We start from the raw sequence: 18,869 nt of genomic DNA, 5'->3' as shown, positions 1-18,869 counted from the left end.
GCCGGGCGGGGGCTTGAACGCCGCGGGGTAGTGCGACAGCTCGACGACTACAGACAACTCTCACCGGGGTCGGTGTAAGGGTAGGGCGGCGCGGGGAAGTCGTCCCGTTCTATCTTAGGCTGCGTGCCGGGCGGGGGCTCGAACTCCGCGGGGTAGTGCGACAGCTCGACGACTACAGACAACTCTCACCGGGGTCGGTGTAAGGGTAGGGCGGCGCGGGGAAGTCGTCCCGTTCTATCTTAGGCTGCGTGCCGGGCGGGGGCTCGAACTCCGCGGGGTAGTGCGACAGCTCGACGACTACAGACAACTCTCACCGGGGTCGGTGTAAGGGTAGGGCGGCGCGGGGAAGTCGTCCCGTTCTATCTTAGGCTGCGTGCCGGGCGGGGGCTCGAACTCCGCGGGGTAGTGCGACAGCTCGACGACTACAGACAACTCTCACCGGGGTCGGTGTAAGGGTAGGGCGGCGCGGGGAAGTCGTCCCGTTCTATCTTAGGCTGCGTGCCGGGCGGGGGCTCGAACTCCGCGGGGTAGTGCGACAGCTCGACGACTACAGACAACTCTCACCGGGGTCGGTGTAAGGGTAGGGCGGCGCGGGGAAGTCGTCCCGTTCTATCTTAGGCTGCGTGCCGGGCGGGGGCTTGAACGCCGCGGGGTAGTGGGACAGCTCGATGGGCTCCTGGAATACAAAAGTGTCCGTGATAGTTGTGCTAACACAGCTTTGGATATGAACAAAAAATTTACAAATCAAATGCGATTCGAACACGCGGCACAGTAAAATCGGCAGCGGTAAATATTTCCATATTACAAATCCAATGATAGAAAAACAGATTCCCCTGTTCTTAATAATCATACTCAGGTAGAAACACAAGTAAACGACAGAGGGATATTCAACAAAATTTGATTAAGAAGATATAGTCGAAAAACTGTTAATCCTTCCAGAAGGCTGTAACTACTCATGTTATGCGGTTAACTATTAACATTGCAGTAATTTAGGCCTTTATAAACTGTTTAGGCCTTTAGATAAGTTACCTCATTGTTCATGTGCGGCGACTTGGGCCTCGGGGTCTCGCTGCGGATGGAGTCCACCAGCGCCCTCATGCCGGGCCGCGAGGACGCCTTGCTGCCGGCGCGACTGCTGGCTCGTGTGCTGGCACTCGCTGGAATTTCAAATATAATCTTTGAAAATGCATTCCAGAATCGAGAGATTAATTACTACGTCACCTTCTTCAAACAACAAAACTAAATGAAACACATATTATTTAGTGATATAAACGGGCCTAACGTTATATAGTTTTAAGATTAGGTAAAAAACAATAATAAAGATGACCAGAAAGAGGAAAGGCTGTCTTGAGATTTCCAGCCCAATATAAAGTTTTTCTGGAAGTCCATTCGTTTGGCCAGGGTAATACCCAGAATTCTGAACTAACGGCAATAAATAAGAATGCATCTCAAAAATGGAAAAAAAAAATTAAAAGTTTGTTTGATAGAGACGAGGCAAACACGCCAATTTCGGAGTTGATTGAAAGCATTAAATACGTGTCGGAGGAAGAAGATAGTATTAGCATAGATAAAATTGTGAAAGCGTTGAAAAGAATGAAATCAGGAAAAGCTGCAGGATATGATAAAGTTTCTGTCGAGGTACTGAAAGCTGCGGACGTCGCACTGTCGCATTTTTATCGCTTGTCACCATGCCTGTCACGTTCTAACAAGTATGTAAATGCGAAAGTGACAGGCATAGTGACTGGCGATAAATATGGAACCATGCTGCCACCGCTGGATAGGGCATTGTAGCAAGTCAGTTGTAGCATGGTAGCAAGCTGCAGGTGGTGAGTACTCACACGGCGGGCGGTGGAAGTGCGGCGAGGCGGGCGCGCGGTCGTATGGCTGCAGCGGCCGGCGCAGGTAGCCGGGCTCGCCGGCCAGGTAGCTGTAGGTGGTGATCCGGGCGGGGGACAGGGTGCCCGCGCCACGGTACTCGCGGAGGATCAGTCCGGGGGACATCGCGCGGGACCCGTACTAAAAACATACGTTACCTCATACAATCTTTGGGTCACATATTTTGTAAAAATACGAGTCAAAACAAAGTACCACTATTCAAAATTTTAAAAAATATCTTGAATATTTTACAGTACATATAGTGCTACTTTTCCGCACTAGTGCGAAAATTAGCACATTATGTAACAATGTCAAAAATTTAATAGTCATATGTGCTGTAAAACTATTCGACCCCCCCCCCCCCCCCCTTCGGTCGTGTTTTAATTTATCGCCACTCATTACGAATTTCCTATTTTTCGCACTTGTATCGTAAATAACTATTGAGACTTTGGAATTTATCCATATTTGTAACTGTGGCTGTATTACAGGAAAGTAAATTTAACCAAATTGAATTATATGCTGAACTCGAGAACGAGAGTTTGAACGGACCAAGTATTCAAAAGTGATGAATTTAACATTTACAATCGATTCTTTCATTCAAATGCAAAAAAATGCCAACTAAGCTTTTACATACATACAGACGAAGTAACGTATAATACCCGAGAAAATCCAGTATCTACGTTAGTAAACACACATGCTCGTATTCTGTACACTACTCAAAAAGCATCAACATCGGAATGATCGGTATGATTCAACCAGTGAATATGTCCCAAAAAAGAAAGAATAAAAAAAATACATGAGGTATCATTTGTATTTTTTTAAGAAAATGATTAAAATATACTAATCTTGAAGAAAACTCGTAAGTAACAAAATAATTAGAAATAAAATTAAATCATTTAACTATGGTTTTGCACAATTGAAGCAACATTTATTTGAATTTAATGGGGTACATTTATTACTTGGAATTAATAGGAAAATCTACTAAGATTTCAATAATTATAACAATTTGAATAACTATAACTTAGGGTCTACTGATTTTCGTATATTTGGAAAATGCGTCGTCATATGGGATTCGGTTTTAGTATTTTTGTAATCCAAACATGTATCCAACTGTGCAAAACCTAGCCTAAAGTAACAAAAAAACAAAAAAAGTAAAGTGCGGACCTTCCTGGTCAGGCTACTGTAGGGGCTGCAGTAGGAGCCGTTGACGCTGGGCGTGCGCGAGCGCAGCGAGAACTGCACAACAACAACACTCAGCATTCTCCGTCTCGCTCTGTCTTCCACACACTGACTACGCTACAGTACCTCGCCCCGTTTTCGTTGAGCTCTAGTCATGTGTTAAATGCTGCAACTTATATCTCGCTAACTACAATAGGTACCGTCGTTGTTGATCGACACAGAAATTGACAGGAATTTGCCTGTGTCAGGTGTCATTTGCCAGCGTGGTGAAACAGGCCCCTGATACTGCAATGACACCTCGATTGCTCAATTTAGTGCCCAATCATCCTGTTTAATATTAATTTTGTACTAATATGACAGAACGGCTAGACTAATTTGGAAGCAATCGAACTGGATTTAAGTATCTGGGACACGGTTTATGGCTTTACGTATTTTTTCGAAGCATGTTTATTTTTTATATATAACGCCGTTTTTATTAATTTGTTCTACTGTAGCGATCCTAGAATCACCTTTTGACGGCATTATGCTCCAAGATTATGACATTTCTGACTGGTTCCACTAGATCAAACTTACAAGTTCGATGTAAAGTCCTTTTGTCAAATGTAACACTGGGAAATATTAAAAAAAGTCTTCTAGAAAGAAAATAGAAGTGTAATTATGTGCAGGGCTGTTCTGGTAACCCTTTTTACTTCCACACGTCTATCTACAATACGTAATGTTGTGAACACACAGTCGCTAAAGATAGTTACTTTAATTACAATAAATATCTAGAGAAAGCCGACAACATATTTATTTTATTTCATTTGATTTTCTGATTTAGCGAAATATTCGTAGACTTGATTAGAAAGCACCTTTATTGTAAAAAAAAAACCAACCGGAATAACTGTATACTTTAACGACTTCTCCAGGTAAATGTTGTGTAAGTAATTATGTACAGTCGCCATCAGATATATTGGAGCGGCTAAGACACTCACAAATATCTGAACCCGCCTCTATTGTTAGGGCGTTTGAGTGCGTGTGCAGATATTTTTAAGCACTTCGGTGGCTCCGATATGTCTGATGGCGACTGCACCTATGTCTGGTCAGAAACAGGTGCTGTCAAAAGGTGGTGCTAGTACATTGTCAATATGTTGAGAGACAGAGAAACCCGACGACCGTACATCGTATTGGACCCCTTTAAATTAGAAAATCTGTATAAAAAGAGGGCTTTTTTGCTTGATTCGCCACCAACTAAATGATAACTTGTGTACATAATGTCGTGTGAGATTAAAGTAGTACAGAATCTTACAACCGACAAAAATATATGTACACTTTTGCACCTTAATCCTCTGTAATATGGGGGAAAACGTAAACATATCTGTGACGTCGAGCAAGTACTTTAAAAGGCATTGAGTAAGCTAAATGCTATAATTTATTTGATTGAAATTGCAGCTTTATTAGTCAGTTAATAAGGTCCAATACGGTACGGAAGCCGGGCGAGGGGCAAGATGCATTGCAAAACAACAATAAAGGCACTGAAAAAAGAAAATAAACAACATCAAATTAAAAATAAAAGTATATTGTACAGTGAAATCTGAAATGTTAACGAACATTTTCATAGTTATATCGCAGTTGCACTAAAGAAATATTTGCACATTTTATCCGTAAGCAAATTTCCGAGCTCACTGTACAGAAACCATAAAGTAATTAAAATGCACGTCAATAATCTCGCGTTTTATAAGCCGCTTTTACAGCAAACACTCTATAGAAGCTCTATCCCCCTTGTTCATATATATTATTTAACTCAAGTGACTTGAGTACACATAAATGATGAAAACAAGTACGAATATATCAGGAGATATGAAAGAGACTTGTAAACCGCGAGGAGGATTGCAACTACATCTACCTTGCGAACATCGAGTACATCGTGCATGAGCTACGAAAGTAACGAAATTCTTTCAGAGTGTGCAAACGTTCTTTAAAATGCCTCCACAAATTATTTACCAACATTGCAGAATTTTGTGGCTTTTTAAACAACGTTTATGCAATTAAGAATTAATTAAATAAATAAAAAAGTGTGACAAAGTCAAAAAACTCTAGTGCATTGATGAAAAAAACAATATGTGATAACTGATCATATCATCATGATGGATCATTCTACGAAATAATAATGTTGTAATCAGTAAAATTATACTGATTACTAAGTCCACACAGAAAGAACATTGAAGATTAAATTGGAAAATTAAAGTTTTAAGCAATTTAACAAATGTTAATGATAGCCTGTGCGGAGATAAAATCTTTATAGGGTTAGCATATGTTTGGCTAACTTCTTATCGTTTCCAATATGATGTAATATGCTTGCAAAGAACCCGAAATAATTTTTACATTTTAGTCATTACATATTGACCAGGATTGGTTGCGATTTATCCGCAGTCTACCGAATATTTGACGAGAGTGTAGTAGAAGTTTGTAATACATAAAGCCGTCGTGTGTCTGGTGTGTTCGTGTGGCCGTGTACCTGCAGCTCGGAAGAAGCCCGCTCGGGGTCGTGGTCGGGCTGGTCGGGGTCGGCCGGGTCGCGCGGCGCGGGCCCGCAGCGCGGGTGCCAGATTGCTGCGCCCTGGAACATTGTCCTATCAATACGAGTACACGAGTACAAATAGAAACAAATAGGGTACGTTGAGGCCTAGAAGCTCTTAATTAATATAATTTAAAAAAAAAACCGACTTCAATGCGGGAGACCGGTGAATTGTTGATTTTGGATTTCATACAATGAAATTAAAAAGACTGGCAATAGGGTATTCGACTATATTTAAAATACATTATTTCACACCATGCATGAAATAATATTAAAAATGGCTATAAGTTCGCTTAAAAGAGTTGAGAAGTACCCTCAATTCCTCATGGAATCAATCATCAAAACTCAAGCTTGACAAAAATGTTCCTTGAAAACCTAACTGCTTCACAAACATGCGACGAGAACAAATTGCCAAACGTGAACAATGCGTCGTTGAAGAGTTCCATTCTGATCATCATCAGCAATTCCACTTCATCAAATGTCACTTTTTAAATGTAAATGCTTGATTTGTTGATGAAAATACAAAAATCACTATATGTATGCTCTTCACATTTTGAAGAGTTCCCTCGATTCCTCATGGATCCCATCATCAGAACTGAGTTTGGACAAAAACGGGACCAATCTGTATATATAAAATAAAAAATCAATCTGTATAAAATTATTTTTAAATTGCCTCGTCGTATTCCCACTCGCCACCCCCAAACATTCCATATTAGCTTTTGTGGCTCTAATTTTGCCAAGCATACTTTTTTTAGACGAGCCTGTCATGATTACAATGATAAATTTTCAAATTTAGATATTTTTTCATTATCATTTTGTAAATACAGTAGCATTCTGCGAAGTTCAATCTTTTCTTTATAAATATTGTATGTTTTCTTTTAAGTACCTAGTAACTATATATTATAACCTAACCTAACTAACCTAAGAATATTCACAGATGGCTCAAAAACATTTGAAGGGACAGGATGTGGTGTCTTCTCGGAGGACCTAAACATACACATCTCAAAACCCCTGGGAGAACATAACACGGTATTCCAAGCTGAATGTGTGGGAATAATAGAAGCTTGCAATGTCATAACAAGACGACAGGTGAAACACGAAAATATACTAATACTGTCAGACAGTAAATCAGTACTACAAGCGCTATGCAGCGACAAACTTAATTCAGAACTCATACTCGAATGTCATCGAAGCCTCACGGAAGTGAGCAAAGAAGGCAACAAAGTAACAATTCAATGGATAAAGGGACATAGTGGATCAAGAGGAAACGATGCAGCGGACGAACTGGCCAGGAAAGGCTCAGAAACGCCGGCATATGGACCCGAGCCCATCATACCCCTACCAATATCCTATATACACAACCAGCTAGACCTACATCACAGACAACTGCACAATAAATACTGGAATGAAATGGACACATGCAGGCAGACTAAGGATTTTCTACCGGAACTGAACCACAAACTCACCAAAATACTACTGAAAACACCTCGACACCAACTACGTAAAATAGTAGGATTAATTACAGGACATAACACACTTAACAAACACCTACACAATATGGGTAAAACAGACAGCCCAATGTGCAGAGCGTGCATGGAAGAAGAAGAAACAACAAAACATATTCTCCTAGACTGCAAACAGGTAGAAGTATACAGGAACAAATACCTAGGGACTCCGTGCACACTAGGAGAGGCAATTAGCAACCTGAAAACTTTGCTAGGCTTCGTGGAGGAGCTGGGGTGGTTAGAGTAGCGCTACCTCGTTTCACGCAAAATAGGCACAATGGTTGTCGATTTGCGGAAAATGCCCAGAAGCACTAACTAACTAGCTAACTATATATTATTTGCACGCATAACAACTATAGCGATACATATATTTTTAATTATTTTGTATACCATTTTAAATTCTGTACTATGTCATGCATTTATTAATTACCTACCGATGTTTTGAAGTCCCTGTATGCGTGACAGACAAGAAGATGCCTAACACCTTCCCTGTTTCGATCTGTAATTTACTATGTATTCTTTTATTTTCAATGGAACTAAAGGTCTGTTTGTTATCACTTAAGCTTATTCAAAAATTCAAAATTCAAATTCAAAAATTCAAAATTCAAAAATTTATTCTGCAAGTAGGCCTCAAGGGCTCTTTTACAAGTCAATACAACATTTATAGTAACATCATATAGTGACTTGAAAAATACATAACAACATTTATAAATACAACAGCCAATACCTGGGTATATATATTAATATATGACTGTTTGTTTCCTAAATAAATTAAAACAAAAAAAATAATATATATATATATATATATATATATATATAATCTAATAAATAATTTTCTAAATCGGTTCAGAAATGACGGAGTTATGAAGTAACAAACATAAAAAAAATACACCGAATTGATAACGTCGTCCTTTTGAAATCTTGAAGTCGCTAAAAAAAAATTCAAAATAGATTATGTTCAAAATAGATTATGAAATATGTACTAAGGATTGTACGAGGGGTCTCAGGAGGTGGATGGTAGTAGACGTACAAATACAGTATTTTGTATGATAGACGTGAGACTGGCCGAGACCTAGACCGCAAGCAAGCATCGCTTTTAAAACGACCGAATCTTTTCCGACTATAGAATGTAAACTTAGTCCAATATACATAAAATTTCTTATACATAAGATATTTATTTGTGACGATCACAAAATATGAGCGAACATGTACAGACAACAACAGCAAGAAAAGAAGAAATCATTAAGTGTGCATCACGAAACATCAACAGTAAGTTACGATAAAAGTAAACCTCTTGTATTTACCTGCAGGAACATTTCCTCGCCGTCTCCGAACGGGTCGCCACATTTGGAGCAGCGCGCGCACGTGGGGTGGAAGTGGTGGTTCTCACCCGCTTGAAGCACCTGGCACATAAAAATGTTTATATATTTTCCAAATGATGGAATTATACGACGCCTCCAATGTGTCCGTTATTCTAAATAATATTGATTCCAGCAAAAGCCCGCATCAGAGCTACAATACTGCGTTGTTTGCAATTTGAATTGTTTATCAACTTCCACCTAATGAATATTATTAAGTTAAGGCTTTCAGTTTAAACGGTAGGTCTTAGCTTCATTAATAATAAGGGAAAATCTCTACTCTAATGCAAACAATTTTAATCGCGTTATAGCTTTATATCCTACCGACTGCGCCAATTATCTACACCCTGCAATGCCGAAGTTTACTGTTGAAAGATGGGGCTGGACTTAAATTCACTACGGTATATAGTTTTAATCTGAATTCATAATTAATGTGAAGTTAGAATAGTATGAGCACCTTGCCCGCGATGTACCGGTTGCAGTACGCGCAGCGCACGCCGAACAAGCGCTGGTAGTCGCGCTCGCAGTACGGCGTGCCGCCGCGGCCCATGTACTCTCCCTGCAGCACGCAGCCGCACGCGCCGCAAGAGAAGCACCACGTGTGCCACTGTCTGTCAAGTGCCACCAAATATTATTATTAATCAAAAATGTATACGTTTGGGGAGAGTCTTACGCAGATCGACCTAATCAAGGAGATAATCGAATCGAATACAAATTGAATGAGCAAGTTTGCCCGTTTACCTGTCTAATGCCACCAACGCCTGTCCTTCAGACAACTCCTGGCCGCAGCCCGCGCATTCTGCAACCAACATGACGATGACACAGTTAGCCCGGCGATGGAATGGTTAGGAAACTTTGGGTGCGCCCGTCCACCACCTTGATTGCTCCCATTAAAAAAGTATATACAAATACGATTTCTTAATCAACAGGCCGAAATGAGATATTATTGGAATATTACTCTAGATTTCTAGATCTGCTAGGCACTGAAATATTGCAGATTCCGGTTTCAAAAAAAGCATTTTCATAGATGAAGTCAGTTAATTTTCTAAACATTTGTTTTTCGTTTCTCTCAGTGGAAGATAGGACGCTTAGTACAAACTTACAAAGAGTGATGCATTGCAGGCAGTTATTCACAGTGATAGTGCAATTAGGCAATGATTTCACATGAATGGGAAATGTAATATAGTATAGTTATCGATTAAACATAAAAAAAAATCTCGACAAAACATCCGTTATACACAAAAAATTTTTCAAATTTATTTCAAAGAGAAATCCAAGACAAGTTAACATTTAATTTCGCATTTCCAACATTTTTTTACATAAAAATGACTGCTTGGCTGGATCAAAGCAATGTTTCAAAAGGTATCTGATTCGATCCGTTAGGAAACTAGTATTAAAATCTTAGCATTAAAAGATTCAGCTCAGCAAGATACCTAGCATGTAAGAGTTCTTCTCTGTAACAGTTAAAATAAAAATAAAAATGTTTTTCAGATTTTTAGATAGGTGCTATGATACGGTAATATGATTGATCTATGATTGTAAACGGATGTTTCATCAAGACTAGGTGCAAATGGATGACAGTGCGGACCATATCTCTCGTGTTCACCATTCTGGTCGACGACGCGGTCGGGGTCGGCGCGCTGCTGGCCGCGGTCGAGCCGGTCCGCCTCGGCCGGGCGCGGCTGGCGCGGCGCCGTGTCGGCGCGCGCGCGCGTCGGCGGCGCGGGCGACGGCGACGCGGCGGCGCGCGCCGTCTGGCGCTGGATCGGCGCGGCCACGCACGAGGAGCACACGACTTCCGCGCCTGTGTACGTTACTTTCTCGCCTGATGGGAACGCGCGTCTGGGAAGGAGAAGTACTTGATAAACTGTGAGATTCTTTAGACAACATTCAGAAGGATGCACTTGCAATTCTACAATCTGCAGGTGTTCAGTTGATCATTCAAAAATACCTGAGAAAACCATGATGAACGGAACGAAACCTTTACCCGAAATATATAAAGATCTTAAAAGACCAATTGATGTACTGAGTACTGACTGAGCAACAAAAATCCAACGTGTTTATTGAAAAGAAACTGTAGTGTACTCACTTGCATCTCGCACATGTGAAGCATTTCTGATGGTAGGTGTTCCCGAGCGCAGACACAACCTCGCCTTCCACGTATTGCCCGCACGCTGCACATCTCGTGCCGAACGCGCGCTGATAATCCTGTAACACGAAATATGCTGTTCATGTTCGGCTGATGACCCACAAACCATGCAACCGACGATGACCAGGAGATCTAGATTATGTGATGGCCACCAAGGTGGCAAGTTAAAGGAATTACCTGTGGGCAGTAGTAGTGGCCGTCCTTGCAGAAGAAGCCGCCCTTGGCCAGCGACGCCGAGCACGAGCGGCACGTGAAGCACGCCGTGTGGAAGTATTTGTCTGACACGCGCAGCACTTCCCCGCTGCACTTGCCGCCGCACGCGCCGCACACCACCTTGCCTGCAACAATGTAAGGAAAACGTCAGTAAGTATCAAAGAAAGGACCCGAAAGGAAAGGAGGAGGAGGTCAATTTTACATAAGATGATTTTTATGCAGCAAGGTCCTTTTTCCCGTAGGGCTGCGTTTCCACCCGAGATGTGCGTGGATGTGGAGCGAAGGGATGTGTTTGTTATTAAACAATATAGAGCGAGGAGGAGGGGTGAATGAAGTTACTCTATTGATTCTTAACAAACACATCCCTCGCTACGCCTCAAAAACAATGACAGTACAGTCAGCATCAAAAGTAGCGGATCAAATAACGCTTCATAAGTGTAGATACTTATGAAGCGTACATTTTGTAACAGCTTAACAAAAAGTGATGTCTTTAATATAGAACAACTAAGACTGTAAAATATATATTTTGCATGCATGAGATTTGTGCAGGCATGGGATGAGAGCATATATTGTTACGCAAGTATTTATAAGATATTATTTTAGTGGACTGTGACGTAAGGTGAATTTGCGAAGTTCAAGGTCGCCCGAATCACGCGAATCGCTTCCACAAATTGAGCACTCCAGCTAGACGGCCGAATCATTTTGGTGGTAAGTAATAAAACCAATAACATGCGCAACATGTGACCGCCGCGTCACGCAGTCCGTTCCGAGGTGTCGCGCTATCGCTTTTCGATTACGATGGTTTATTTTATTTTATAGTCAAAATTCACTCATTGATATATAGCGGTTTGTTACTATTTATTACAAGCTTTTCTTTAACTTACAATTTATATCTGTATGTACAAACATATGTATTGGGTAAATCTTGCAAGCTAAATTAGATTCGCGTCCCATTATTCGATGGAGCTGAAACAGCACATACATATGGTACAAGTAAGTCGGATGACACCATGGTACCAGGTACCATAATACCATGGTACCTGGTTGTATTGTTGAGTTGATCTGATGATGGACACAGCAGGTGGCCATAGGAACTCTGTGATAAAACAACGCAACCTTATTGTGTTTGTTTTGATAAAATTGTCTCGATAAGTATTATTTGCCTGTTGAAAGAAAAGTACAGTCAGCGATAAAAGCTTGTATCATGAATGAAATTAGGCGAATACAATTTTATAGGTCAACGTTTAAACAGCTGAGCACGCCGCTGCATCGGTGTGAGTTGCTGCAAGTCTTCTTTTACTCCAGTGTAGTTGGAGTGTGGTCCTGCGTCGCTAAGCGGTGATAACACATCAGCTGTGACGTGTGGGTAATAGTTGCACAATAAATTAGAGTCAAAGTGTTGGGGTCAATTGAGGAGGTGGAGGGGTCGCGGGGTAAACGCAAGTCTGCTCAATCGTAAAAGATAAGGTGCGAAGCTGTTTTAAGTCGTGCGGAATTGATTGGAAAATCACGTCGCCGCCCCGGCCGCCTGCGTAGAAAATTGGACAGAAACACTTATTAGACTATTGGTGGTCATTGTCTGTTTTTTTATGATATAGGAGGCAAACGAGCAGGCGAATCGCCTGATGGTAAGCAATTACCGTCTACCATGGACACCTGAAACACCTTTAAGATGGGAGTACGCATTAAGGTTTACGAATTTGTTTGCCAGTTGAACGATAGCAGTGATGGTGCTGGAGGCCAATTCAAAATTACATTTGACGTCAAATTCATTTTAGTAAATGATAATCTTTTGTTCTCATTCGCCCGTGCGTCTCACTCGCGCTAAATACATGGAGGTATGTACGATCACGTCTGATAATATAGATACGGACGATAAAGTGCCAAAAATATGTATACACCTTAATATATGGGCAATAAGGTCGTAGATATATACATATTTTTGGGACTTTGTTCGTATTGATATTTTCAAACGTGACTTATGTGTGATGTACGTTCGAATTGGCGTCCTGGCTGGGATGATTCGATATATATTTTTGTCCGAAAACGACCTTAATTGTATATAAAATATACCCAAATTACAATAAAAATGTTTTTTCTTTTTTTGCATTTTTTTTAACCTGAAGCATTTGAGGCTTAAGTTTTGGTGAAAGCACTACATATATATAGGTTAATAATCCAGTATAAGGAAATTAATTTTTTCGCTAAGGGCAATTTGGCCATGCTTACCCGGCCTACCCTCTTAAAACACTCTGTAAGTGTAAAAGCAATACAGAATACTATACACAATAATAATAATATAATGTGGACAAGCTTTTCAAGACCTTCGCCTACGAACATTTGTTTCTAATCTACGGACCAAATTATAATAGTGCATGTTACAACTTTACGACCGCCATAAAACCAAGGTCAATGTTTATTAGGTCAGTGCTGATTGGTCGCGCTTTTTAAAATACACTTTTTAACGAGCATAGTAAAACTCGCTCTACTAGAACAGCAACTATTTTAGTTGACTATAGATGGAGCTTACGTCTTTCAAATAACATTTACAAAAAGGAAAGATGTTTGTGAACTCGAGTGTATAGGTAATTGAAATGCAAACGTCAATTATTCAAGTGCTCCTCATACATGTTAGTCAAAATACGAGTGCATAGTTAACATTGATTTCAAACAGATGAAACCCATGCACGGGACGTTCGCTCAGATTGCTCCGATACCAGCTCAGAGCGCATCTGTGCACAAGACAAACATCTGTTCCCATGCGCACCACATTAACATTACCTAAGCGTCGATCGTGGAGCACGAGCCATAATCACCTACTCCGCGATTTCCGACCTTAATGCTTGGAGGATTCAGATTGGAAGCAGATGCGCTCAGCACGAGCTACGGTTACCTGCTGAGTGATTTCGAACCTTAACGCTATACCATTCACTATCGATTGGGACTTTGAAAGCAGATGCAGCGCAGCACGTGCTATGTACTGACGCGATTAGTAAAACGCACGTGTAACCTTAAGAGGGCGCTTAAACCCAGGAAGTTAGAGAGGAATAAAAAATATGGCGCATCGCACGAAACTTGCGACGGACGATTTGGCGATCATGCGGGTTTTAACGTTTTTCCTCAATGACTCTGAAAGTATATTTCTAATTAGAATTTCTCTAGTCAAATTCCTGGGCTATAGGTATCACTAGCTATTTTAACAGAATCATTCTGCTATGGTATGCAGGGTAACGGTATAGAATTTAAAATAAATGAAAACGAGATATGTTTATTTTTGTGAACCCTTTATTTTTGTAAAAGGTTAATTTACAGGATCCTCAAAAATCCATCAACCTCACGCCTCTGAATGGTCAAGATGACTCGGCTCCGAACGAAACCAATTAATTTGACTTTGGGCTGACGAGTTGACAAGTTGACTCCAATCTGCGGTCAATTGGGCGCGGATTGAATCTAATAAACGCCTTTTATTATCAATTGGACATGTCAAAATAAAATCTTGTCATAAATGGACTTGTTCGAGATGAAAGTGGGCTTAACTGCAATTAATTGTTAAAGGGTTTTATGCACTAAAGTTTTGTATTGACACTTATGAAAGCTAAAAGGATAAGAGCCATGAAAGTTGGGTATTCACATAATTCATACTGAACCTGATAAAAATAGGAAACGGAACACAATTCATCGAGTAGTCTAGAATTATAGGTCTCAAGTAAACTAATGCAGTTTTTTGGTTATTTTATATTGACCAGGGACCGGCCCGCTAGCTCTTTCACAGCAGTTGTAACTTGTAACTCTTTCACTGGGTTAGCCGCCTTGAAGGGATCTCCAAGCTTAATTAAGTTAATTCAAAATGTATACGGGTGTAGATTAGTAAAAAATTTGCAACGATACAGCTTAGCACCAATCATAGGGAAAGAACTGTCGCTAGCGGCGCCATCTGTCCAAACCTTTTATTGTGTCTCCCCATTGGAATAAAACGTTACGTCTTCCAAGGGTTACCTTTCTAAAAGAGGCAGCAAACCCAATGCGGTGTAGCGATGTCATTCAATGCCGCATTTGGCACTTGACATCCGACTTGAATTAAAGATAATTATACTAAACAACATAAAATGCAGAAAGGATAGGGATAAGGAAGCAACAATAGACGGTAAAGTTTCTGTGAGACGCCTTGTAGTTAAATTCGTACGCCGCGTTCGTGACTCGGCGTACAGCAAGCGACAAGGAAAATGGTACAGAGATTACAAAGTAAAACATACTCAATTTTAATTTTAAGAAAGATATCTTGTCATAATTTAAAAAAAAACTCCTTAAGACGAGAACTCCTGAGGAAAGACTATGCCCAAGTATTTCATCAACAACACACACACAAACACACAACAAAGTGTATTTTTGAAGTGAAAACTTCTTTAGCGGCGCTGTGCACTTTTTGTGATGGGAAAAAAAATGTTAAACTCGCGACAGGTCACGTGACCGACAGATTCGTCACATTGAAAATTCGTAAGACGGACACGTGATCTGATCGAAAAACTGTTACAATGACATTGAAGCCAGTAGACCGCCGGCGCGGCGTAGGAGAGGAAGTATCCCCCTCTCTTTCTACCGCACGGCGAAAATGTGTGCCTGCGCCTGCTATTTAGGCGGCGCAGGGCGCTTGCAATGAATATTGTATTTTACCACATAAATATGATAGTACTTTTATACTGATAATTAAAGCAATTCGTGCAAAATTATTCCCTAACCATTCCCAAATATCAAAAATGCACAACGTTAATATTCAAGTTTTCACTTCTGCCGGCACTCCCGGAGTGAAACCCGTTGTTTTTTTTTTTATAAAGAAGATTACCTAGATATAATCATCCATTGATTTAAAGCTCAGTAAATGGGGTTTATCATACAAACCACTGCATCCAGTTAATATTTCTTTTATTACATCGATACACCTTATTAACTAAGATCAAATCGTACATAACATCGGTCGACGGCATTCCGCCAAAATCTGACAGTTCTCTATATAAAACTAAAATGACCATAAACACAACAACCAAAAAGTATTAAGCCAGGTGCATACTACACGTTATTATCAGTATAAGGCCACATACAGGATATTAATTATTGTGATGCTTACATACAAGATATCGTCGTTAAGTCAACTTACACCGAAAAAATAACTGATAAATGCTGTCGGACCGAGAGGCTATGCCTCTTTCGAACAATAAGGAGGTGTTAGTGTTACCCCCTAAAATATTTTCACATTGAGTACTTATCGAAGTTTATAGACATATCAATCATAAAAGGCCTGTCCTGTGCACACCGGCTGCGTCCACGTTGTAATATACAGATCCTTATGAGCGACGGCACACCGCATCAGTGACGGATGCGTGTACGGCTCAAACACACGCAGCCGGTGTGCTCTGGCCTTAAACTGTCAACATTAATTGCCATCTAACTTCTATTGAATAAATGCACGTAAGGAAAAGTAGTAAACGTCCCTAGCACGCGTGGTCCCTATTAACATGTTAACAGGTGTCAGTAACGGTGTCGTGCGCGTGCTAACACTTGATGAGGCTAATGAATGAAGCCCCGCGCTTCCTTATCCTGAATCCTTGATGTCCCAGTACCATAGTCAACTAAGTAAGTCGGCTAACCATTCGGAAACCTTATTGCAACGAGATAAAGAATTCCAAAGATTATTTATTTATTTATTATATTTTAGAAACATACAGTCGTTTACAAACAGTACTTATACAATATTGCTTAAGTTTAGACCTAGAGTTTCATTTGTTACATCTTGCCCGCCTGGTGGTAAGCGGTCACCGTAGAATATGGACACCTGCAACTCCAGGGATGTTACAAGCACGTTGCCGATTCTTTAAAACGTGTACATTCTTTTTTTGAAGAACCCCATACTCTAGCCCCTCGAGAAAACCTCTGCAGGGAGTTCATTATACAGCCGGAGAGTTCGCGGGAGGAAATTCCTCTTAAACCGCATAGTGCGCGACCATTTAGATTCTAGGGCCTCAGGATGAACACCCTGCCGAGACGACAGCGAGCGGTAGCTGCATCAGTAACAACAATTAAATTCAATAAGAAGACACATTGAAGATGGAGTATAGAGGTCGACGGATGGAGTAGCACAAGACATGCATCGACGAGATGGGATAAAGGCGATCCAACAAGACGCCAGGAGGCTTCAGGCTTGTTTATTATTCCTTCAATTACACTGAAAGAAATGTTTGCATAACTGAAACAACATTTTGGTTACTGTTTACACAAAAATTGGGACTTGCGAACTATGTGTTATATGTTACAAAACCGTGTTTGGCTATCAGTGTTCAGGTACTGGGTATACACTACAAAATAAGTTTGTAAATTTATGCAAAGTTTATTTTCTTATAACCGTAGTTTAGTTATTTAGTAAAGTTACAAAACCAGTTCGGCTATCTATTTTTTTCAGTGTAACTATTCTAGTTCTCTTAAAGTTTTGCAAACCGTTTTGAATCGGGTTTTATGAATGCTCCCGCAATTGTATCCATTATACTCTCTACTTACTACTACTACTTTACTAGGTACACTTGGTTTTCATGTACCTGGTCTGCATGTATCGCGTGAGGCGAACACTTGCCTGCGTATAGCTTTTACAATACAATCCTCGATCTAGAACTTTACCAGCGCGGTGTATTATAAAATCATGCTCAAATAAAAGATCCCTTTGTGCACATGTAGGCCGGACAATAAGTAACTAAATATAATAAATATTGAATAGTTCCCGGAGTTTCTAAACGAGGAAACACAATCGGCCAGTCACACTACGAAATTACAAACGAACTCAAACAAAAACATCGCAAAAAATCGTCTATGAGTTGCGTGAGTGACTCACGCAGATGACGCAAAAACTTGACAACAAAATAACAGGTGACTGACAGCGAGCAAAAACTATTTATGTAATATTTAAATGAATATAAGAACAATCGAAGATTGGCAAGACAATGATGCTAAGCACTATGCTGGTTTATTATCATAAGTTTCCATGGCGACTATTCATAAAGTTGACGGAGTTACAGATACAAATAAGATTAATTGAATTAGATTTGCACACTCACTTGACATATCGTGTGACGCAATGGAAATCAAACTGAATTTTCATTGCTTTCGTTACTGTTGGATTTACTATAACAAACAAAAGACAATTTATCTTGAACGGATAACAACAGTGTTGGGTACTTTAACAATATTGTAAAAGCTCGCGACTGTTACAGATCTCTCAGAAAGAGAGGTACTTAACATACTTATTAACATTAACACAAAGTCAGTGCAATTCAGATTTAACTGTCCGTATTGTTATTAGCGAATAATTGGTGAAAATAAACGATTGCAAATAGCACTCTCGATCGTATAATATTTATCAATCAGTTCTGTTCTGAATAAATATCTGGTTGTTCGCTTGCCTTTCCCCGCGTGCCGGTGCGGTCGATACTCGATGACTACTGATGAGATGAGATGACCAATAAAAAGTTTACTGCGTACTGTTAATTATCATTTAGCATGAAAACTGGCGAAGCAGGATCTAGTTGATGCTGATTGTAGCGAACGGTACAATCAGCATCAACTACATTATGCGTATAACGACTTAGATACTTTTATTTATTCAAGGAAGATTACGAACTCGGAACATCAATAGTCGTTTTGGACCGCAATACTGTTTTTTTTAATCAAAATAATATTTGAATAGTTTCTAACCGACCTAACTGTGAAGGGAAGCGGGGAAGTTGATATACAATGTAAAACAGAACAGGAGGTTTACGTATAAAACATCTAAGGATCACACATCACACTGCACTGTTTCAAGCAGAAGATGCTGCTATAGGTACCATCAGAAAATAATGTTATTGAGCAAATTCCGAATCAAGAAAAAGTTACAACACAGACCAGGTTAAAGCTGCAGTAGATAGATCTTTTTCATGTAAACAGGAATATGTGAGGATAGCTGTCATCAGAGAGGTGGCGTGGAAGGTGACTACCAAATTCTAAAATTCTGA

General features: G+C 40.2%; 1 protein-coding gene across 1 annotated transcript in view; it reads right to left on the bottom strand.

The window, feature by feature from the left end:
- The window catches only part of LOC133529534 (actin-binding LIM protein 3), a 125,752-nt gene that overhangs the window by 27,021 nt on the left and 79,862 nt on the right, over positions 1-18,869 (bottom strand). The window contains exons 2-12 of the mRNA XM_061867271.1: positions 10,801-10,961; positions 10,564-10,682; positions 10,063-10,316; positions 9,216-9,273; positions 8,932-9,085; positions 8,421-8,519; positions 5,552-5,653; positions 3,040-3,111; positions 1,839-2,016; positions 1,030-1,157; positions 565-676 (exon numbers count right to left, since the gene is read on the bottom strand). Coding sequence (XP_061723255.1) covers positions 565-676; positions 1,030-1,157; positions 1,839-2,016; positions 3,040-3,111; positions 5,552-5,653; positions 8,421-8,519; positions 8,932-9,085; positions 9,216-9,273; positions 10,063-10,316; positions 10,564-10,682; positions 10,801-10,961 — 1,437 coding nt within the window. The remainder of the gene's footprint in view (positions 1-564; positions 677-1,029; positions 1,158-1,838; positions 2,017-3,039; positions 3,112-5,551; positions 5,654-8,420; positions 8,520-8,931; positions 9,086-9,215; positions 9,274-10,062; positions 10,317-10,563; positions 10,683-10,800; positions 10,962-18,869) is intronic.

This window comes from Cydia pomonella, chromosome 21 (assembly GCF_033807575.1).
Source record: "Cydia pomonella isolate Wapato2018A chromosome 21, ilCydPomo1, whole genome shotgun sequence".
Lineage (NCBI taxonomy): Eukaryota > Metazoa > Arthropoda > Insecta > Lepidoptera > Tortricidae > Cydia > Cydia pomonella.
Note: the sequence above shows the minus strand (reverse complement) of the source record. Positions and strands in the feature narration are given on the sequence as shown.